Source organism: Bos indicus, chromosome 24, assembly GCF_029378745.1.
Source record: "Bos indicus isolate NIAB-ARS_2022 breed Sahiwal x Tharparkar chromosome 24, NIAB-ARS_B.indTharparkar_mat_pri_1.0, whole genome shotgun sequence".
Lineage (NCBI taxonomy): Eukaryota > Metazoa > Chordata > Mammalia > Artiodactyla > Bovidae > Bos > Bos indicus.
In genome coordinates, this window is record NC_091783.1 from 58,644,162 (window position 1) to 58,667,289 (window position 23,128).

At 44.2% G+C, this 23,128-nt stretch overlaps 1 protein-coding gene across 1 annotated transcript; it reads right to left on the bottom strand.

The window, feature by feature from the left end:
* Positions 1 to 13: 13 nt before the first annotated feature.
* On the bottom strand, positions 14 to 21,956 carry LMAN1 (lectin, mannose binding 1). Its single transcript, XM_070779129.1, has 13 exons — positions 21,694 to 21,956; positions 18,170 to 18,324; positions 17,980 to 18,087; positions 16,849 to 16,910; positions 15,783 to 15,882; positions 12,497 to 12,620; positions 10,700 to 10,758; positions 10,156 to 10,288; positions 8,361 to 8,554; positions 8,160 to 8,230; positions 5,150 to 5,303; positions 3,506 to 3,627; positions 14 to 3,212 (listed from the first exon to the last, which is right to left on the bottom strand). The coding sequence occupies exons 1-13, from the start codon at positions 21,929 to 21,931 to the stop codon at positions 3,176 to 3,178; spliced, it is 1,557 nt and encodes a 518-aa protein (XP_070635230.1). The 5' UTR covers positions 21,932 to 21,956; the 3' UTR covers positions 14 to 3,175.
* Positions 21,957 to 23,128: the final 1,172 nt, after the last annotated feature.

The window sequence follows — 23,128 nt, forward strand, 5'->3', positions numbered from 1 at the left end:
ATGAAGGAAAAAGTTAAGTTTACTAAAATATTTCTTTATTTGAATAAGGTCAATGTCATCTTTTGAATTCCAGCTAGCATCAAATTAACAATCAGGAAAAAAAACACACGACGAAATGTCACCTAACTGAATTTAACAATGGATAGAAAACCCTTTTAAATGTTAAAAGAATATATTAAACAGGCAACATACAGATCTAAAAAGTTGCAAGTGGTGATTTTACATTAGATCTTATAAATAAAAAAATCCCCAGTATAATCATTTGTTCACTATCTCCCTGCAATGAGCACATGGACAGGAAAAAGATAATCACATCTTAATATTCACAACTGTCATTTACGTTCTTTACAAAGACTGTGTCCCTGCGATGCAGCGGGTCAGGCAATCTCTTATTCAAGTAATTTTTGTTTTCCCCAAGTTATCAAAAAGTACAACTGTCTGAGAGAAAATGTCACAAAAACCACAATCAGGAAAAGCAAACGCTCTAGCAGGCAGACGCGAAGATGGGGGTTTCCATGGCTCGACCATGATCTGAAGATGATTTGTAAGAACCGTCAACCAAAGTACCGCGAGCCACAGGCGGCAACCTGGGTTTAGTTTGTAGCTGCTGATAAACCAAGCGTTTCGGTGAAAAGAACGTTAAGTAATACGTTCTAAGTATAAAGAATCAGTGCACATTTGCTAATGTCGCTGACGATGAAAATGTTACGTTAGCTCTCAGCTCAGCTGTAAAACTACACAAACCTGTGTTTCTTTCACCCCTCCTCGTCTCAGTGGTTGTTAAACAGTAGTGCGCTCAGAGTCACCTGCCGAAAACGATTCTCTGCAGCTCCCACTGCGGAGTTCTGATGCAGGTGGTGGGGAATGGCGCTCCGGCATCTGCGTTCTTCACAAGCGCTCCAGGACTCAGAGGGCTCACAGACCTCACTCTGAGAAACACTGATGTCTCTTTACTATGTGACAGAATACCGTGCCCTCACAGTGAAAGTTCAGGCCGAATAAAACATTCAAACACTCAGAACGCAAAAGGCAGATTAAATAAGAGTATTAACCATCATACAATTGCATTTCTTTTTTAAAGTGGCAGAAGCACAAAGATTTACAGTAAAATTGTAAAATCGACTTTGTTTTAATCCAAGGCACCTGTAAAATACTTGCTGGTGTGAGAAAAGTTAAAATTCAATTCTATAAAACAGTACAGAAATGAGAGAATCCTGGCAGTGATTGATTTTCCCACATAGCAAACACCTTTTTTTAAAAAACAGAAATGAACTACTTGAAGTCAGTGACTTTGAGGAAAACAAACCAAATTTCCAACAATAATAACTTGTATGAACCGTCTTACTGAGTGATTTTTTTTTTTTAGCAAATTAAATTAGTAAGAAAGAAACAAAGATTCACGCGTATGCTCTTTTGTCCTAGCTGTCTTCACTTGCATTAGAAATGATCGCAACAATTCCTCTTGAAATTTAGCCTGGAAAATGTACACTGCATAGATCTAATATTCCTTTAAGTTCAGGCACACGTGGCTCTGCATTTTTATAATACTGGATATTCTGCAGCTTTTTCATCTCAAGAGGATTTCCAAGTCTCACAGTCTACAACTGAAACATTCTTCTGAAAGTATTAATTTTTTTTCATGGAATAAGAGTAAATTCTGTCATGATGATGTCTCTGAAATATGAATTTCAACATGTTAACACTACAAGAAAAAAAAAACCTGTGGAGCAGTTCTATGTTGAAGTGGTCCTAAGTGTGTGAGTCATCAATAGAATATTCTTGTTCAGTGTTCTGGGATAAATGCTTTGTAAAAAGCAATGCTAGGACTGTCTGCATATGCAGTACTAGTTAGCTACTGCTCTAATGCAGACTTCTTCAGAGTCTCTGTATGGGTTTTAGGCAGGCAGTCCAATCAGCAAATAACAACTCAGAGCAAATTTCTGAAAGCTGTGAAGAATTAAACAGCACTACTTTCAGTGCTATGACAAATGAAAGGCATCATTTTAGCTAGCTAGACAAGGGAATGTAAGAGTATTTTGAAGTCTACATCAGCTATGAAAACTAAATTAAATGTCATTTACAGACAGTCTCTATAATACCTAGAACTATGTACAGACTACAGCAACTCCTTCCAGCCTGACAATTCAAGGTTACGCTTACTAACACGTGCTTCACAATACCCCTAGTTCTGGCATTAAAACAAAGAAATCAGAAGTAATAACACTATTTTTCAGATTTTGCTTTCAGAAACCTTAACACTGCTGCTGCTCCTGCCTTCTCGCGACTAACACGCAGTGCCACCGACGCCACGCTGCGTGGGGCGATTCAGCCTGAAGGCAGGGGCAGGTGCTGTGGCCTTCAAGTGTCCTCAGCACGCGCCATCCGAGGTGGGTTTAGAGATACGGAGGCAGACTGAGTTTCGTAATTTTGAACTGACTCCACTGGAACACAGACATTCAAGAATATGAGCAATCATGAAATGAACACCTCACCAGGTAAAAGACCCATAAAAACCATCATCAGAGGAATGTTCCCACCTAAATGGTTTTTCAGGCAAACAGCAGCTCTTAATTCTCCCCCCAAATTTCCTTTAAAAGTGAAATATATCACTGATGATCAGAAGGGGAAAAAATGCTTTAATAAACATTCTGAATCCTATTACCCAGATCCTAACACTCAGACAAAATATTTTTTGATTTCAAAGGGAGCTGTATTAGATTTAAGGACTGCAGCACTGAGTCTTGGAACAGGAAATTCTGGCCTCTTAAAAAAAAGACCTTGGTTACAAAATAAACATGATGGGTAGCTCTCAGACCTCATACTTTGGGGGCAGGAGGGCGAGGGCATTTATGCTAAAGACAGAAACCTCCAACACTAGAGACTTACGGGCTACTTTCATAGATGGGGGTTCCCCCTTTCTGTTTTTTAACCCTCTGATTTATCAATATTCTGTGCAGTGGCTGTATTCTACTGGCCAGAAATTCACTGAAATTTAAATAGATTTATGTACTATGCACAAATTTACATGTGGTTGTCTTTAAGGTTTATTCTTAAGTCAATGTTTAAACAGTTATTTTATACAAAATAATTTAGACTAAAAAGCAATTTAAATACTTAAATTCCCTCAAAAAGACATTTTGTACATACATACATGATGTACACATGAAAATGGTGGTCAAAAGAATTTTTTGGCAGCTGCTTCTTGCTGAGTCCTAAGGAAAAAGAGAAAAAAAAAAAACACCTGTGAAGTTCTGTACACTTTACAGTGGAACGAAACAGTACTGCTTAAAATTAAAAATAACTTTTCAAGTGTGAAATACATGAAGATACACATGTCCTACACATGCATACCCACGCGAACGGAAATATTCTAGACATAACATTCGCTTTGTATGATCCTAATTTTATAGGTATTCAAAGTTCCATTACAGATAATAGATAACTTACTGAATATTTCAAATTAAACAAATACAGAAAAATGTTGGATCAAATTTCAGACACTTACCTATACATGATATAACCGATAAATAACACCGTCTGTACCACGACGAATATAACGAAGTGCACTGTAGATAAACACGATGGGAATGGTGGTAGTTCTGGGCACTTCGGTCTTTCGTTTGATGGCTATGAGGAAAAAGAAATTCTATTGTAATCGGTCAAACCACTATTTCAGAAAAGGAAATAAATGTGAAATCTTTATAAAACTCTTGGTATAAACTCTAATACTTTCATGTATTCACCCCATAAACATCTTCTTCATTTTCACAACCAAACTTTCTGAAAGAGCAGGTGACAGGGGAGGCCTCCCCTCTTGCGCCCTCCGTCACTGACCTCCCGCCGTCCGGCTCCTCCCCCATCTCAGTGACCATGAGGTCAGTGTCCCCGGGGGTCACGGAGCCCACCCCAGGACACCCCCATCATCCCGGCTGCAGTGACTACCCACGGCAGCCCCACTGCTGTCGGGGGGCTTCAAGTTCAGACAACTGAGCACGGCTGCCCAATAGAGAACGGGCCTTTCTCAGCTCTCATCCACCCCGACCTCCTAACGTTCAACATCACTGATTAGTTTTTCGGGAAAACATTTCTTTTTCCATTTACACGAGTATTCCTTCTATTATACGCAAGTATCAAAAATTAAAATCCAGGGACAAAGATTTCATCAAGGTAACCAGACAAAACGGCTTCTAAGATTAGTTGTTCTCAACACGTTCACACCTGCAGGACAAGGCTCTGCACAGGGTACGTATCACCCACAGCATTAGCCTGGCCGTTGCAACAAAAGCGGAAGCTGGGGGGAAATAACCTCAAACGGAATTTAGGAGTAGATGACAATGCTCTGGGTGGGAGGTAAAATGGTCAATGAGAAAACGACTGAACCATGTTTAAAAAACTGGAAGGGGAAGAGGCAAATGCTATAAGCGTTTGTGGATTTCACAAGGGTTTTCAAATCCAGTCAATAAGAAAAAATGTAAAAGTTCCAGAGGCCTGTTTCCTAATATTGTCTCTGATGCATGTTAAACTTCAAAAATATGCTACCTATCTTTAATATTTACTGCCTCTCTCCAAAAACGTAGGTGGCACTTACACTAAAGAAAAGAAAAGAAAAAACCCCCAAAAAGCAAAGAAAACAAAACAAAACTGAAAAAAATGAACCAAGTAAAACAGGGAAGTAGCTGGAGAAAGGAAAAACCTTGCCTAAAAACAGCTGCTATAAGTCAGCCAGTTTCAGATCTGTGCTTCCTGAACAGCCTGGAGAGACATGAAATATTCAGTGCCTGTCTGTCTCACCAACAGGTGTGTCAAGAAACACCTACCGTCTTCAAAGCTGTCTAAGGGTATCGTTACTGAAAACCAGAGACATGTTTTTTAAAAGAGAACTTGTAGAAAGAAAAAAGTCTGAGGTTGTGATGACCCCAGTAACTGGAACAGCAAATTTATCTTTTTAAACAATTCTATTCAGTAGGTGATGGAAGTGTGATGCGGAACACGTAGACATCTGGGTCATAATGGAGTCATTCTACCCCGAATAGTAAAAGTGAGCACTGGCATCAGTCTAAAAGTTAAAATATTTTGAGTAGCATGTGTTTGTCCTCGCTAAAAGCAGACCGCGGTAACTAGTCACAGGCGAGCAGGAAGGAGAGCCGACCATGCTTCGCTGTGCTAAGCTGTCGATGTCTCGCTTCACGATGTGCAGGTGCTCCTTGATGTCGTTGAAGTGCTGGGTGGTCTCGTACACGCCCGCCGCCGGCCCAGGGTGCGCGATGCCACTCACCAGTCTGACAGTTTCACTCATGGAGTTCCTGAGACAGAAAGTCGCTTTAGACAGCAGAATCACTAGCAGGATGTCACAGACGTCAAAGGGGTAGATACATTTCTACACTCAATGCAACAGATCATTTAAAAACAAAACAAAACAAGTATTTTAAAAAACTGTCCTCAAAATTGGAAAATAACTTCTAAAAACTACATTATTATGCCTTCATCTTTTACTAAAGGCTGTCTAAGCACAGAGAATACTAAATAATTTGTGTTAAAACCAATCCTACAAATGCAAGTGAAGAGGAACTAAAAGCGCCTCCTGAAGGTGGAAGAGGAGAGTGAAAACGCTCAACATTTAAAACTAAGACGACGGCATCCGGTCCCGTCACTTCATGGAAGACAGAAGGGGAAGCGGAAACAATGACAGACTTTTATTTTCTTGGGCTTCAAAATCACTGCAGATGGTGACTGCAAGCATGAAATTAAAAGACACTTGCTCCTTGGAAGGAAAGCTATGACCAACCGAGACAGTGTATTAAAAAGGAGAGACATTACTTTGCCGACAAAGGTGAGTATAGTCAAAGCTATGATTTTTCCGGCAGTCATGTACAAATGTAAGAGTTGGACCAAAAAGAAGGCTGAGCACTGAAGAATTTGAACTGTGGTATTGGAGAAGACTCTTGAGAGTCTCCTGGACAGAAAGGAGATCAAACCAGTCCATCCTAAAGGAAATCAACCCTGAATATTCACTGCAAGGACTGATGCTGAAGCTGAAACATCAATACTTTGGCCACGTGATGCGAAGAGCTGACTCATTGGAAAAGACTCTGATACTGGGAAAGATTGAAGGCGGGAGGAGGAGGGGACGACAGAGGATGAGATGGTTGGATGGCCTCACCAACTCGACCGACATGAGTCTGAGTAAACTGTACATGAGCTTCAAATACTATAAGACGAGAGGCGAAAGGAGCATTATATAAATCCATCAGTAAGTGTGTTTCTTACAGGGACATGGTTTAATAATTTGCAGTCACTTTATATGTACTTTGTGCACGCGCTAAAACTGAGCCAGTAAGTAAATACGCTGCAGATAAGAGCCAGGTCACTCCTCGCTGGAGAAAGAACGCTCAAGCAGAGAAAGCAGGGAGGCTAAAATCAGCCCTGCAGTGTTTGGTTCAGTCCAACCAAAATCCAAAGTATCTGGATAATCTCGTGGTTTCTTAATACAAAAGGGAGTATAAGGGATACAAATATACTCAAAGTATCTATCCCCAAATATATATTTATTAACCACCAAGGGAAACTGGGAAGAAACTACAATATCCAAACGACCACAGCCAACATCCCCAGGAGCAAGACATCAACACCATGGATGTGATGCACTGCTGCATCCTTGTTAGAAGTGCAGAACTTCCATCCGACCACGAGAAGTATCAGACAAACCCAAATCGAGGAACCAAACGGTCCAAAGAACTGATCAATGCTCTTGGAAACTGCCATGGTCATAAAAGACAAGGAGAGATAAACTATTTCAGACTGCAGAGGTCAAAAGAGAAATAACTAAATGCAACGTGCAATCCTGGACAGGATCTTCGAATGAAAAGACGTTGGTAGAAAACTGGTGAAATCTGAGTAGGATCGTTAGTTCAGTTAGTAGAACTGAACCAACGTCAACTTCTTTATTCTGACAATCGTACTGTGGCTACACACATGATAACATCAGGAAGTTAAGTGAGGGATACATGGGATCTATATGACGGATGTATGTCCCTTATTTTCCACAATGCCTAAGATTAGATCAAAACATTTTAAAAAATGTTATACTGATCTGGTTTCTATTTCTAAAATAATTTAACTCTTCATTTAGCATCGTACATGTTTCAATCATGAGTTCAAAAAACTTGAAGATTTTTCAAAACTACCAAACAGTACAACTGAAAGAAATACAAATTTGCAGTTAGCTTTAATTTCTAGGTGTTAAATGCTATCACCCTCTGCTTAACCTCGTTCAGTTGAATTTTCCAGTCCGGAAGAACTCACCTTAACACTCTAGTCTGCCAAGGGTTGTACTGGTTGGGACAGTTCTCTAACGTGTTAGCTTATGACACGTGGCATGCTGGCTGTTTTTCTGCTTCAGGCATTGAATGCTGTTAATCATCTAAGTGAATCCTTTTAAAAACCCTACCATTCAGTGTTACAAGGACACGGTCTCTCTCACAGTACAATACAGAGTGAAAAAGAGGCACTCACTGTAACACACTTCCTTCAGAATGGCTTCATTCCGTCACAAAGGAGTTCCTGCATCAGGTATGCTTGTCTTACAGCCCCATGATATTCCTGCATCAGGTATGCTTGTCTTACAGCCCTACGATACTACGCCCCTTATTCCTCTAGTTCTTTTCCACAGCACTGTTACGTGTTACCTACATTCTTTTTACATTTTGTTGTTTAGTTGCTAAGTCCTGTCCGCCTCTTTTGTGACCCCAAGGACTGTAGCCCGCCAGGCTCCTCTGTCCATGGGATTCTCCAGGCAAGAAGACTGCAGTGGGTTGCCATTTCCTTCTCCAGGGGATCTTCCCGACCCAGGGATCAAACCTGTGTCTCCTGCACTGGCAGGCAGATTCTTTACCACTGAGCCACCTGGGAAGTTCTTATTTTACAAATGCACAAATGCTGTCAAACAACTAACATTTCCCCCCCGCTTAAAAATGCTAAAGCTTTCTCTTCTAGCTGGGAACAATGAAAAAATTTGGACCTACCCTATTTAGAAATAACCCAGAATGTGATTCTTACCCATGGAGGAATCTTGCAGTAGTGACATGCCTTCATGTCTAGAGGAGCCACGAGTTTAGGATAAAGGTGTCTCATGTACTCAGACGGGACTTTAGTGTACTTACTTCATTTCGTTTACTTGTCTCAGAATCTCATGCTGAGTGTTCACAACAGTATCCAGTTCTTGTTGAAAGGTCTGGAGGAAAAACAAAAGATGACCAGCCAGCCCGAGAGTCCCCACTCCACAGAGCACACCGCCTAACACCCAGACATGGCTCCTGCTTCCTTCCCTGCCGCAGGCACATCCACGGACCTCGCAAGCTCACCTGCCCCTGCTGCCCTGGGGCTCCAGCTCCTCTCTTAGAGATCTCCTCCGTCAGGGAAGAGACGTATCTTCTCTGTTCATCGAGAATCATATCTAACTGTCGGTTCAGCTGCTTGATTTCAAGGTGAATACGATTCTGTCCTTCGAAGACCTGTCTCAGCTCACGGTCTCCCACGCTCTCGAACATTTCATCCGCTGAAAAGGTGATCACAGATCACAAGGCATTGTTAGACTCACCCACACATATGTGGCTTTCGAATTCCTGTAAGTGACCAAAGCACCAACCTCCACTAAACGAAGGCTATTGCCAACACCGTGGCATGATCCTTCCAGTGTTACAAACGTGCATGCAATTGATTCAGTCGTGATTCAACTACTAATTGTTTTCGTCATCTCTGGTGGCTGAATATTTATAACTTAGGTCTGAATTTGTTCACCTAAAAATTATTTTCTCTTTTAAATAGACTGTGTGATTCTATTTACAGAACGAATCTATTTACAGGCTGGCAGAATGAATCTAATTTTTTAATAGGAATCAGCATAGTGGCTGTCTCTGTGGGAAGGGGGCTGACTTGATCTGGGGCAATAAAAACATTCTATACAATCATCTGAGTGATGGTTAAAATTTGTCACAATTTATCAAACTATTCTCTTAAAATCTGTGCATTTTACTCACATAAAAGACTAAGAAACAGAGTTGAAAGCAGTTTTACTTTTCCTTTTATTTCTAACCACACTGAATTCAGATACTTTTATTCAAACACTTACTACAATAAGCTTCAGGATATACTTACAAATCATATGTGATGTTTAAAACAAATCCAAGGAAAAAATAAAATTTATTTTTCATTTTATCATTAAATCTGAATAACACTGTTAATCATTTAGATTAACACACTACTTAGTTCAAAAGCCAGCCCCAGGCTTTATCAAGTGTGTGTGCTCAGTCACTAAGCCATGATGGACTCTTTCTGACCCTGTGAACTGCAGCCCACCAGGCTCCTTTGTCGATAGGATTTACCAGACAAGAAGACTAGAGCGGGTTGCCATTTCCTGCTCCAGGGGATCTTCCCCACTCAGGGATCAAACTCGAATCTCCTGCACTGGCAGGCAGATTCTTTACTGCTGAGCCATCAGGGAAGCCCTTATTACACACAGCCTTGATCATCTGTGCTGATGGGGACCTGAGATCATAAAAGTTAGCAGATCACAGAGTCATTCTACTTGGCCTTATCTTGTTCGTGACATGGAGCCCATATAAGTTCTCAGTTACACTAGCTTAAACTAGTATTTCAAAATTTTCAACGTTTAATGCCCAGAATTCTGTCTGAGTAATAAGAGGAGATAATCACTTCACATTACTCTCCCAAGTCTCGACAGTTTTCAAGTACTAGCTTTGTTATCAACTAAGGTAAGTGTGTGCCACTAAAAAGGAAAGAAACCAACCCTGGACAATTCCATCCAACAAGCATCTATGAGTCTCGACTGCTACCCCAGCACGGCTGCCGTCTGGGGGCGCAGGGACACAGGGTGCCTGTGGGGAGCCTGTGGCCCAAGGGCTCCCTGTTCGTCCCGTCACCCAGCACTCCCAGCTGCCCGCTTCTCTAACTGACACTCTTCCGGGTAAAAGCATCGATCTCCAAGCCCTTTAGAGACTGAAGACTGGTTTAAAAATCATTTCCAGGAAGTACTTGGAGTGTGACAGATAAGTGGCAAAGGTAAGACGAATGAAGCGCTGGGGACTCAAAAGGGCCGCGACCATCGCTGCACCAGAGGACGGCCCGGCTCCAACTTACTAGGGTGCCCTTGAAGGTCGGGGTGGTCCTTCTGGAATTCCTCTTTTTTTTTGTCCAGCTCTTGTTGAAAGTGCTCAAATTCCTCCTGGTACTTTTCTTTCTCTTTTTCAGAAATTTCTTTATCAACTGTAGGCTTATGTGGAGTTTAAGAATAGATCATTAAAAAAAAAAAATTAGTAAGAAAGTAATAAGCCTCGATATATGTTCCTTTTTCTCATATTAACTACTCCACCACTAGCTGAAAAGTTAATGTATTCTTGCTATTAATATTATGACAAAAAATAACAATAGCCACTACCATTTACTGAGTGCTTGCCAGAAGTGCGCTGCCTTTGATGCTTACAACGTCAAGGTGGCCAGCACAAGCGTCTCAGTTTTACTAGTGAAGGAAAGGCATGAATGGACGTTGAACAACTTGAAGAGGCCGTAACAGCTATCATTAGGAGACAAGATCTGAACCTGACTTAATCTTCTCAAGTTTTCAGCTATGAGGCAACACCAGTAAATTACAAATAAGCTTTCTGAGAAAAATAAGTATACTCACTGGCTCCTTCCCAGGCTCAGTCAATTGGAAAGTCAGAAAAGAAAGAACATCATGGTCGTCTACAAATTAAAGAAAAAAAACAAACTGAAAAAGTTCCATAGTTGATCATTTTTATGGTTGTGAATTTATAGACATCTCTTACTTTAGAATACTGAAAATTAGCTCTAATTTCATAAAGGCAATGGTGCTTTGTGAACTCAGCGACAAAAGTTCATCTGAAAGACTTACATTAGAACTAAACAAGAATTTACTTTCTTAAATCCTAAACCAGAACACTTAGCTGCATTTAACGTGTTATGGATGATTAATACCTGATAAAGGGAAGACCAAACAGACAAGTGTCAAAACAAGCACAGACTCTACTCCTGGTACCACGACCCTCCTTCATCCTTCCACAAAGCTCCGTCACGGACTGCGCCCCAGTCACATACTCCCGGCACCACGACCCTCCTTCATCCTTCCACAAAGCTCCGTCAGGGACTGCGCCCCAGTCACATACTCCTGGCACCACGACCCTCCTTCATCCTTCCACAAAGCTCCGTCACGGACTGCGTCCCAGTCACATGAGCCAGAAGCCTGTCTTCCAGGTATTTCCTGTTCCCATCTGTTTCTGAGCCTTTCTTACACTCGCCACCCTAGCCTTACTTACGTGTTTTAAACCCGACAGCGCTCTGTCCTGGCTTACTGGGAGCCCCGATTTACCTGTGTCGTCCTGGTGTTACTAACAGCACCCCCTTCACTACCAAAGCATTTCAATTAGGTAATACAGCTACTCTTCCGTACTTCTTTTGTATCTGTTTCCCTCATACAGCACATACTAGCAATTTTATTTAACCTGAACTCATTCGTTTCAAGCTGGCTGAGCTAAAAACAGCCAAGAGATCAAACTCCTTAGTGTGGAACTATCATACTCATCCTGGCTAGCCTCACACCCACAAACCAGACACGGCTCTCAACTGCGGCAATCTCTTTGCTTTCTGCTACTTTTACGGAGATCTAGATACATAGCCAGATTAAAGAGAAAACTGAAACACCACAGGGTGCTTGCTTTCTGCTACTTTTACGGAGATCTAGATACATAGCCAGATTAAAGAGAAAACTGAAACACCACAGGGTTAGGTAACGTTAGGAGAAGTCAGGCAGTGTTAATAGAGCACTGGACCCAAGGGGACAGAAACCCAGACCAACTCCTGCCTGGGTCTGATTTATTGGCCACGTGATCTTTAGAAAGCCCTTTAATCCAAGATTTGGCAAAGCCACCTAAAAATAGAGTAAATATGATCTAGCCTCTCTGTCTCCCTCCCGGTGCTGTTGAAATGAAAAATTCACATATTTGGAAATAATAAGACTATTATACAGTACAAACACAAGATGCTATTAACATCCATCAATAAATTCATTTATCACCACATATGAAAAAGATATGATGAGTACATCTTTAAAGTTCAGTCTCCAGTGATATTTCCTCAGGCTATAAATTCATTTACATGTGCTGTGACAACTCTCAGAGTCCTAAAACACTCGGCAATCAACCTTTTAAATATGTCTCCTTCACTATAAAATACCGCACCCAGACTGGTACTCTGATGGACATAATCGTGTGTAGACCCCAGCCAACTGTAAGCCTACAGGATGAGCAGCCCCAAGAGACCAAAGGCCTGGCCCCACTGATCATGGGAAGGTTGTAACTTGTCTCAAAAGGTTAAAAGTAAACAAAGCTACCCATTTCCAAAGTATAGGATTCCTAGTAAGAATCAGTTCATAACCTCTGAATGTTAGAAGACGGCGAGGCTTTACCTGCAAGACCTCCAGTGGCAGCAGATATTCCAAAATGCCCCTGGGCGGGGATGATCATATTTTCCACTTTGGCGCAAAATTCATAATCATTTTTATCTGGTGTGAAGCCGTTATTGATCATTACCTAGAAAGACACACTGCGCGTTAGAGCTTTTACAAAGACCTTGTAAAATGAATCTCATGCAGTCGGTTTACGGCGATTTGATCTTTGTACCTGGTCTAATAACTGTCAAAGGGCCATCAGCTTCAAATTGTAACGCTGTATACCTTAAACTTCTACAGTGTTGCATGTGAATTACATTTCAATAAAATTGGAAGAAAAAATAAGCACTAGAGAAAAAAAACACTTAAAGAGTTTCAGAAAGGCAGATCATCACGGAAAGAAACCTTGAACTAGTAGAAGGAGCATGCCTCTGCCAGGTAGAGGACGGGGGCGTGTCACAGCAAGCGACAGCAGATGAGGGCTGGGACCACCAAGCCACAGCGGTGTCCCAGCAAGGCTCTCTCAAATGGATTCTTCCAAACGCTGGCTCCACAGACATTCACAGACGCTAGGTGGAAAGAGCACCCCATGGTCCAGTGAGCCTAAAGAATGAGCGGCTTAACAGAGGCTTCTTTATTCCAGGACTTCCTAGAATCTTGACTCTGCTTGTATGCACAGTCCTACCAACCTCATCTGACTATGGAACTCTTCTGCGGGTATTTATGTTGCAGGATTATTATTGTTTCGGGAACTGCTGGCAGGGCTGACGGCCTCTGTGTCGGGCTGTACAGGCGGCCTCCCTGGGGATCTGTGGACTCAAGTGTGGGTCTGCACTTGCCAGGGCTGGGGGGCTGGTGCGCGTGACCAGTGGTGTCCCCAGTGAGACTGTGCAGTCTGCACAACGTGTAGCAAGCCCGTGGAACACAATCTAACTTAGTCATAGCAGGCTGGACACTTGCCTCTATTCTGAGGTCTCCAAATCAGTTTGGAATTTAAGACTGAGCCAGTACCAAGTTTCCCAAATGACTGTCTTCTTCTGAGTTTACACAAAGGCGTACAAGGCTAGCTCATGATTTAGGGAAAAGAAAAATGTAAGCAAGCTATCCTTTACTTATAAGTATTGCATGACCAGATAGATACTGACGGCATCTGTAGAAAAGCAAAGCACGATGGTAGCAGTGACCTTAGGTATTCTAACTGCCTGCTGGGTATCGTCCACCTAAATATCACCTCAAACTCAATTCGTCTACATGGCTCAGACAGTAAAGAATCTGCCTGCAGTGCAGGAGACCTGGGGTTTGATCCCTGGGTCGGGAAGATCCCCTGGAGAAGGGAATGGCTACCCACTCCAGTACTCTTGCCTGGAGAATTCCAAGGACAGAGGAGCCTGGCGGGCTACAGTCCATGGGGTCACAGAGAGTCCAACATGACTGAACAAATGCGTGACTAACACTCTCACTTTCTTCTTTCCTGTTCACTGCAGCTTCTTTACAACGGACTAGATACAGAAGCAACCGAAACACTCAACAGACGAATGGATAAAGATGTGGTACGTGTGAATCATACCAGAGAATACCGCGCAGCCATAAGAAAGAATGAAATCTTGCCACCTGCCACACCATGGATGGGCCTAGAGGGCGTCATGCAGGCAAACCAGACACAGACAAGGACTTATGATTTCACAGAACAAAACAGAAGCAGAGCTACAGGCGCACAGAACAAACAGGCGGCTGCCAGAGCGGAGGGGACTGGGGAGGAGAGGAACAGGGCAGGAGATTAAGAGGCAGAGCCTCTAGTTGCCAAACAGTCACAGGTGTGAGACAGAGCGGGGAGACAGCCAGGATCACCAGGCCCCTGCGTACTGCGCCAGGCAACCAGGCTTCCCTCGGCCACCATTCTGAAATGTACAGAAAGGCGAACCACTGTGCTGTATACCAGAGGCTGACACAGTGTTTGTTGTAGGTCAATTTTACCCGAAAAACAAACTCACTCACAGCGTTGGATTTTCGGAAACCAGAGGCAGGGGGTGGGGGTGGAGAACTGGACCAAGACAGTCAAAAAAGATCACCTCCCAGTTATAAGACAAATGTGCACTAAGGGTGCGATGTGCAACACGGAAGCACGGTGAACAGGCTGACGTCGCACCTCACAGCGGTCAGAAGGGGAATACGAAGCAGTCAGCGCAAAGACTCTTCTGACACTACTACTTAATTTTTTTTAACACGTGCAGTTTTATCTCAGTCTGGAAATCATGCACGAAATAGGATCTAATAAAAAATTTTAACGTAACAAAAAAATGAACACTCTCAGGCTGAACCCTTCCAGGAAAACATTTTTTTCTATTGTGCTTCATTTTCTATCTGCATGAGACGATGGATGTTCACTGAACTTATTGCACCCATCGGTTCGTGGTGTGTGAGTCAAATCATGCTGCACACTCCAAACTCCTACCATGCTGTGTGTCAATTCCATCTCAACGAAACTGGGAGGAAAAAAGGGAGAAACCGCACGTAAAGGACCAAGTCACACAGATGCAGCCCTCTAAGAGTCAGTCTCAACCTTCCCGCTTCTTGTTTCTCTCACGAACACCATTAGAAGACCACCGCTGCCTCGGTCATCGTCCTGAACTGGAACCCGCTCACTCCACTCTCCTGCTCCTTACAGGATACACTACACCAGGCGGCTGAGGCTCACTACTGCCAAGCTTCCTACCTCACCTTCCACGGCTCCTCTCTCCCCCAGCCATACCAACCACTGGCCTTTCTCCAATCTTTCAACAGTTCTGAGGCCCGTGTCCTCGGCCTGGAATCTGCACCCGATCTGGGAGGCTTCTCCTCCTCCTTCAGGGTGCAGCTCAACTGAGAAACTATTGCTGACCTTTACCTCCCTCCTGGCAGAGTTACAGGCTTCTGGCCTCTGGGTCCCTAATGGTATCCGTGTTGTAGCATTTATCACGCAGCATGGTGTTACCTACGGTTGCCTCCATGAGACACGCTCTTTGCAGACAATGGCCTTTGTCTCACTCCCGTTCTCGAGGCGCAGAGCAGCACGCCTGAACATTCACTCACTATATGCAAACCTACCATCAAGTCTGACAGCACACCACGCGTGCCAACACGAGACACGAGAACCACGTCGTGAAGCCACTTCTGTTCTCACAGAGCAGCGCTGATGAGGATGTGAATACGCAGTTAGATGCACTGAGTCTCCACCAGAACGAGGAGCACGCTAGAGTACGAAGAGTACAGAAGAGACACGCTGGAGCGCTGCTCACTGGACTGCCTCTAAGAGCTGGTCACTTACCGTCAATGTTTTCTGGTAATACGTAATCTTTGCCCGGACAGGATAGGGTTTATTACGGAAGTCCCTCTGGCAACTTGATAAAGCTTGATTAGCACCATCACTATAGCGTGAGGGAAAGGAAGACAAGAAATTTAGGGAAGTTTCTTGGTATTTTAAAAACTCACTATTTAAAACAATTAATTTCCAGAAAGACCAAAACCCATATCAAGTTATGACAAAGTTTGGGATATCTGACACTATCTATGCAGAAGACACCAAGTTCACACGTGAGTTCTCCCTGCGACTCGGGTCAGGAGTCTGGACGAGGAGTCGATGTTAGCATGGCTGCCGGCAAGGGGACAGTGATTCTCTTCCTCAGCAGAGTCAGAGTCACATACGGAGCTTTAAAAAAATGCAGGCTCCTCAACTCTGCCCTCAATCAGCTGAAGCAGAATCACCAGGGAGAGGCCTTGGACCTCTAGTTCAAATCGCTCAACAGGTGGTCATGAGGAATTACCAGAGTTAAACATCATTAAGGCAGGAAAGTAATTTTTCTTGCATTTTACAGACTGGCTGAAAGGTAATTCCCCCACAACCATGTGAAAATTAAAAATGTACATGCCCAATTCACACACATTATAAATACACTAAACTCTCAGAAGCTTTGTAACCCACTGAAAATTTTTCAATACAGCAATACCAGGACTGAACAAAGAGGCATAAATTGCTTAGTCATTAGGTTGGTTAAGGCTCCAAACTTTATTTTTTAAAGATCCCTTTGAATAAAGATGAAAAAACATGGCTATTGCATCACTGACAGCCAGGAATGTTTCATAAATCTTTGAAGGTATTATACAATTTCAGGTTAACGACAACACATTTTTATGTTTGAAATCGAGGTGGTCCACAGAAGGAACTTTACAACAAAATCAAAGTAAAATAAGACCTTCCCATTAAGTTACAAAAAACACCTCAAGAAAAAATAACCTTTTTCATTTAGAAAATGTTCAGATTTGAAACAAAATATTTTATAAGGTTTCCAAAAGGAAACTAAAAATTGGAATACTGTAAAAAAAAATACACTTACTTTTGATGGTCATAATGGATTTGTCCATTGTTGCCTATAATCACTATTGCAGGATTATTTTTCTAAAAATAAGGAGAATGTATTTGTTTTAAAGCCTTAAATTAAAGAAGTATAGACTATTTTGGGTGTGCTGCAAGCTCTCTAACACCTCTAAAATCCTAGGATACTGTGAGCATGGAACTAGTGTGGGATTTAAGGGAACTTAGTAACAGGAGAATTAACACGGCCCCAGCACCGGAGGAGTTCATTGTTAAGGCTCTCCTTTAAATGGCTAATAATGACCTCTGATAATCAACACACCAGCAGCAGAAACAATGATCACGGTCTTCGGGCTGCTAAGGCACAAGTTAATGTTTCCAGTTCATAGGTACATTTTGTCCTTAACTGTTTTAGAGAAATCAGGCTGATCAAAAACAGTGATTGCTGCTGCTGCTGCTGCTGCTAAGTCGCTTCAGTCAATGTCTGACTCTGTGCGACCCCACAGACGGCAGCCCACCAGGCTCCCCTGTCCCCGGGATTCTCCAGGCAAGAACACTGGAGTGGGTTGCCATTTCCTTCTCCAATGCATGGAAGTGAGAAGTGAAAGTGAAGTCGCTCAGTTATGTCCAACTCTCAGCGACCCCATAGACTGCAGCCTACCAGGCTCCTCCATCCATGGGATTTTCCAGGCAAGAGTGCTGGAGTGGGGTGCCATTGCCTTCTCCAAAAAACAGTGATTACCATGTATAAAAAGGTATCAGTAAGCGAGCTAACAGTGGCAATGCACACGCTTTCACAAAAAAGCACTAACAGTCTGAAACACTGCTGGCCTTACCGCCTACGTCTCAACTACCCAGGCTGATCCTCAAAACTATTAAGCATAAACAGGGGCCTGGGGAGGTGGGTCCTGAAAAGTTCTCAGACTTAAGGTTCTGTTGTTACCTCAAGTTGGAATAAGAAAAATCATGAACTTCTATCTTTCCATTTATAAATTCCCAGCTACATAAAGATTCATCATCATGCTTAAAATATAGTTTAGGGAGTCCTCTACTACAAAGCTGACCAAAGTGTCAAATAAACTATATTGTTCACAGACTAACTTTGTTAGCAAATACATTTAAAGTGGGTTAACAGTCCTGAAAACAACCATACCTTTCCATCATTGTCAAAAGAATCAAAAAATATTCCAACACCATTCCACATATCAGCTGATCCAAACACAGGCCCCTCCAAGCCTTGATTCTCCGTATACCAAACTGCCTGTAAATATGTAACAGGGAACCTTTAGAGACTAGCAGTATATGGCACTGTGTAAATTTCCAAGTTACAGAAATTCCCATACCAGGCCATCCGCTCCAATGCGACTTCTTCCAGTCACTCGAAACGTCACCTCCAGTTCCCAGTTCTCAAAGGCTGCTTTTGTCTTTGTCCACACTGATCCTCTTTGGCTTTTTAAAGATGGTGCTATTCGGATTTGATCCGAACTTGGAATAGCATCTAGAATAGCAATCAGGGAAGAAAAGCTTTAAGTTATAATTAGATAAAACTCAATGAATCATCAACAAACTGTTATATATACCTAAAGAGATCTAACTTTAATTCAGTTGCCTGTAGAGTAATTTTATTAGGGAAAAATTCCATGATGACAATTTCAACTTTTAAATTTTAGGGGTTTTTTAATACTCCTCTATCTTTGAAAAGTGTGATATCTCTGCAAAAAACAAACAAATAAACCTTAAAGCTGCAACTAACCACTAAAAATTCAAGGGGTAGGAGGGAAGAAATTATAGCTTGAAAGGCAAATCAACTATTTGATTCTTATGATAATCTTTTTCAAATAACTCAGAAATGTGTATATTTTCTTTTCTAAAACTTTGGTGTATTTTTACCAGTGTACAAACGTTAGAAAGCTCCAACAGTGTGAAAAGAACATACCACTAGGAATCAAGAGACCTATTCCTAGTCTCACTTCAGCTGTGTGCCTTTGAGCAAAGAATTCTCTTCCTCTCGGGCTCACCATATATTCACTGTAAATGAAGGGGCTGGGCTCAATCATTTATATACACCCCAAAAGTTACATGCAAAATTCTGAGCATGTATGCTTTGTTCTGGAGAGAGGGTCAACTGAATTTCCAGTCAACAGACAGTTCTTCAGCATCAGGAGATTTTCAGCAAGAACAGAGACCCCCAACACAATGGTCTCTATCTCTATCCACTTACTAGCTGTTTGCTCATAGGCAAGTTACTCCATTTCTCTAACTTTACAGGCATGTAAGTGCTTATACAAGTGCATATAAATATTTCAATAAATGTTAGCTATTCCTATTACTGGACTGTGCTCAGTCATTCAGTTGTGTCTCTTTGCTACCCCATGGACTATAGCCCACCAGGCTCCTCGGTCCATGGAATTTTCCAGGCAAGAATACTGGAGTGGGTTGCCATTTTCTACTCCGGGGGATCTTCTCCATTCAGGGATCAAACACATGTCTCTTGCATCTCCTGCACTGGCAGGTGGATTCTTTACCACTGCGTCACCTTATTGGACTAGGTAATTATTAAAGCACCTATCAGTCTAACTCTGGACAACTGGAGCACACCTTCTCGGATATTAACCAGTTCTGACGTTCTAACATCCACGCTGGGACATAACCGTACTGTCTCTTTACAGGTAGGAAAGCTGACAGGAAAGACAAGCTGAGACCCTTTGAAAGTTTAGCCGCCATCTGCCACCATCACCTGCAGAACGTAAAGGTCTGGGCAGTCCTCTTGGAAGCGGCACCGGACAGAGAACCAGAAGAGCCGGATTTGAGTCCTACCCGACCGACATTAGCTACATAACCTTTGCCAAGAAGTTTTACACTTCTGAATATTAGGTTTTTCACCTATGAAACAGCCAGCACCTGCCTGACCTACTAGGGATCTAATCAGAGCATGAAGAAGGTGAAAGAGCTCTTGGAGCTTGAAAGGCTGATGACCTGCTGTTATCATTTTTGCCCTTATGGACCCGAGGATATGTACTGACAGTGCAAAGGACATTAGAGTTAAGAAAGAGGGACACCACAGATTTGGTCTTAATTTGGGGATGATGTAAGGGGGATTTGTTAGGATTAAATAAATTAAATCTTAACTTTCTCTACTGAAAAAAATGTTTCAAATAATGGATCTCAGGGCAAAATGAAAAGGGAAAAAATGATCAATGGAGTTAAGGAAAGCTGTCAGATGGCAAAAATTACAGTGATAATGAAAGCAAGAGATACCCAGAGCGGTGATTCCCAGAGTCAACAGAAAAGTCACTGCTAAAATTCTAAACTCCTTATTTCAAATTCAATCTACTCATACAACTTTCATTCGCCCAGGTACGCTGCGTGACACTTCTGTAGCAGAAAAGCTTAGTTGGTTATAGGTTCTGTAAAGAAAGTCAATGTAACTAATTTAAGCAGTTGATTAACATTCCTAATTGGCTGATGTATGTGGTGTGAGTGCAAGAAAAAGCGAGAACAAGAAGACGATGGAGAAATGCAGAAGTGAAAAACGTCAACACGTTTATCACCACTACTGAAAAACTCAGCATCATTTCAAGAAGAACAAAAATCCCCCACACTTGTGTTTGGGACGCCTGCGCCAGCTCCGTGTTACTAAGAACAAGGCTACCTTGATACGAAATGCCCAGCGATAGGCTTTTGAGAAGCGGGTACACAGTAAACGTCTGCGGAGTAACAGAATAATTGCACTCTCCTCGACATACTTAATGACTTGGTCATTAAGCCTAATTGAAATTTCTACCTTTTAATTACACATTAATTTCAAGGAAATAGCTCTTCCTAAAAGTGTGCTTTGTAAAGCAGCGATTACTTTCTAGAAATGAAACATCTTGTTTCAAGCCCTGGACAATCTAAAAGAATGTATACAAACCTTACATGAATGACTGCTCACGACACTCAAAGATGGAATTCAAAGTGCCAGTGCTTCTCACCCCATAGAAAGGCATTTGCCACTCGTTTCAAAGGTTGCATCTGATGGTCACTGAGCAGTTTACAGACGCCAGCTGCCACGTTTTAGGCAGCCGTGACACATCAGCACTCTCACAGATAGGTTTTCTCTCACGTACGTAAGCAGGGAGCAAGGCTCTCTTAGCACGGACGGGGCTTAACAGTGCCACATACACAAAATGAATAAAACACTGAGCACAGGTTATTTCAATCACGCACTCAAAAAAAAAAGTAAAAATGCAACAGCTGTACACGGTGCTAGTTTTTAGACTCAAGTTCTCAATCAATACCTCGCATCCCTTCTTCTTATGAAGCAACAAGCCTAACTATAAGTGACATATGTGTTAATACAACAGAAAAGATCAAAGACCACAGGACGTCCCTGAGAAAGGCAAATTTAAGAGAAGCATGTCCTCTGACATGAAGACTCCGAGATGGCTCTAAAGCCAACACGGGCCATCCCTGCAGCCGTCAGGGGACACCGGACACTCAAGTGGAGTATCAACCGCGGCCGACCCCGTGGGGGAGCAGGGGAGGGCCGAGGGGCGGCGGGGGCGCAGGTCCAGGCTGGGGCCGATCGGGGCGGGGGGACAGGGGCGCGGGACGTCTCCCAGGAGCCGCGGCGCTGGGGTGAAACGCGACGCCTCGAAGCGAGCTCAAGTGAGCGCAGTAAGAAAGGAAGAGCCCGAGACCGAACACAACGAGCGGGGGGCATCGGAAGGGAGCGCCGCAGGAGGGTGAGGAGGGGAGGGGAGGGGGGAGGGGGTGCGGACGGGGGCCCGCGGATCGGGGCTGACCCACGCGCCCGGGGCGCGGAGGGAGCGGAGGGGCCCCAGCCGGCCGCCCGCCCTCCCGGCTCACTGCCCGCCCCGCTTACTGCCCGCGTGGGCCCAGAAGGGCACGCTCCCGTCGCTCTGCACCAGGTGCGGCCCCTTGAAGCTGTACTTGTACTCGAAGCGGCGGTGCGGCGGAGCGGACGGGATGTCCGTGGCGCCCGCCGCCCCGGGGCTGCCTCCCGGGCCGTCGCCGCCCGCGGAACGGCAGACACACAGCAGCAGAGCGCAGAGCAACGGCCGCATCGCGGCCCGGGGACCCCGCCGCCTGGACCCCGCCATCTTGGACTCTGGGAGACGGCGGCCGGCGCGAGCGGGCGGGGCGGGCGCCGCGGACGGCCAACAGGGCGCTCGCTGATTGGCGGAGCCCCGGGGGCAAGGGTGAGCCCCGCCCCGCCTCCGCGATCCGGGAGGCCGCCGGACGCCGAGCATCGGTGGGCGGGGCCGTGGGGCGGGGGCGGGGCCAAGGGAGGGTGCAGGGCCACAGGGAGGGGGCGGGCCCACAGGGAAGGGCGGGGCCGCGGGGAGGGGGCGGGACCAGAGGTAAGGTGCAGGTCCGCTGGATGGGGAGGGGCCACGAGGAGGGGGCGGGACCACGGGAAGGGGCGGGACTACGGGGGGGCGGGGCCGGGCGGCGAGGTCAGAGCACACGTTTCTGGTCTTCTAGGGCGGGAAAGGGACGCCAGCAGTTTCTTACCGCGTGCCGTGCAGGGTTGTAGGTGCAGACCCGAAGCCTACCTGTGAGACTCTGCCTCCTGCCGGTAGAATTCTGGAGCCCTGACACCTGTGGAACCTACAGCATCAATCCCCGCCTCCGTCCCCCACCCCACTCCCGGCCATACTAACAGCGTTAGTTAGGAGAAAGGCCTTCCTTTTGATGTGACACCAATTGCACAGCTCCTGGTGTTCAGCACGTGAACTTCGCAGAAACAGGTCTTTCCGGCAGCAAGGCATAATCGCGAGTATTACTGGTCCTAACCCACTGAGCTCCACCAGCCCGTGTTAGGGCATATCAAACCGGCAACCAGCAATCCACGGGCCTGGAGAGACCTAGGATCTTTTGGTTGGTGTTGATTCAGGCCTCAATTTATCGCTCATCCTTTACCTTTCTCAAAATCTAATTCCATAAGCTTTCCAAATTTTGAAACCGTAGCAATAATGCATTCAAATAAAACCGAGTGTATGATAGGAGGGATTACGAGCTGCGAAGGGAGGGAGCCACATAAACCGGACATTTGAGATAGTATTGGTCTTTATGAGTCAACAAGTAAGTTCTGCATTTTAAAGGAGAATCTTGGGTCTTCCCTGGTAGCTCAGTGGTAACGAATCCGCGTGCAAATGCAGGACACACAGGTTCGATCCCTGCTCTGTGAAAACTGCACATGCTGCAGGAAAACTAAGCCCCTACACTGCAACTACTGCGCCTGAGCGGGTGCCCTGCGGCCCAGGAGGAAGAGCAGCCGCCATCCAAGCCAGTGC

What these genes read in the sequence shown, in the direction of transcription:
- LMAN1 (XM_070779129.1), bottom strand. Translation starts at nt 21,931, where the DNA reads ATGGCGGGGTCCAGGCGGCGGGGTCCCCGGGCCGCGATGCGGCCGTTG. An exon ending in AGACAAGTAAACGAAATGAA is followed by an intron (nt 5,304 to 8,159) that starts GTAAGTACACTA and finishes TTTCTGTCTCAG; the next exon opens with GAACTCCATGAGTGAAACTG. An exon ending in ATCGGTTATATCATGTATAG is followed by an intron (nt 3,213 to 3,505) that starts GTAAGTGTCTGA and finishes CTTTTTCCTTAG; the next exon opens with GACTCAGCAAGAAGCAGCTG.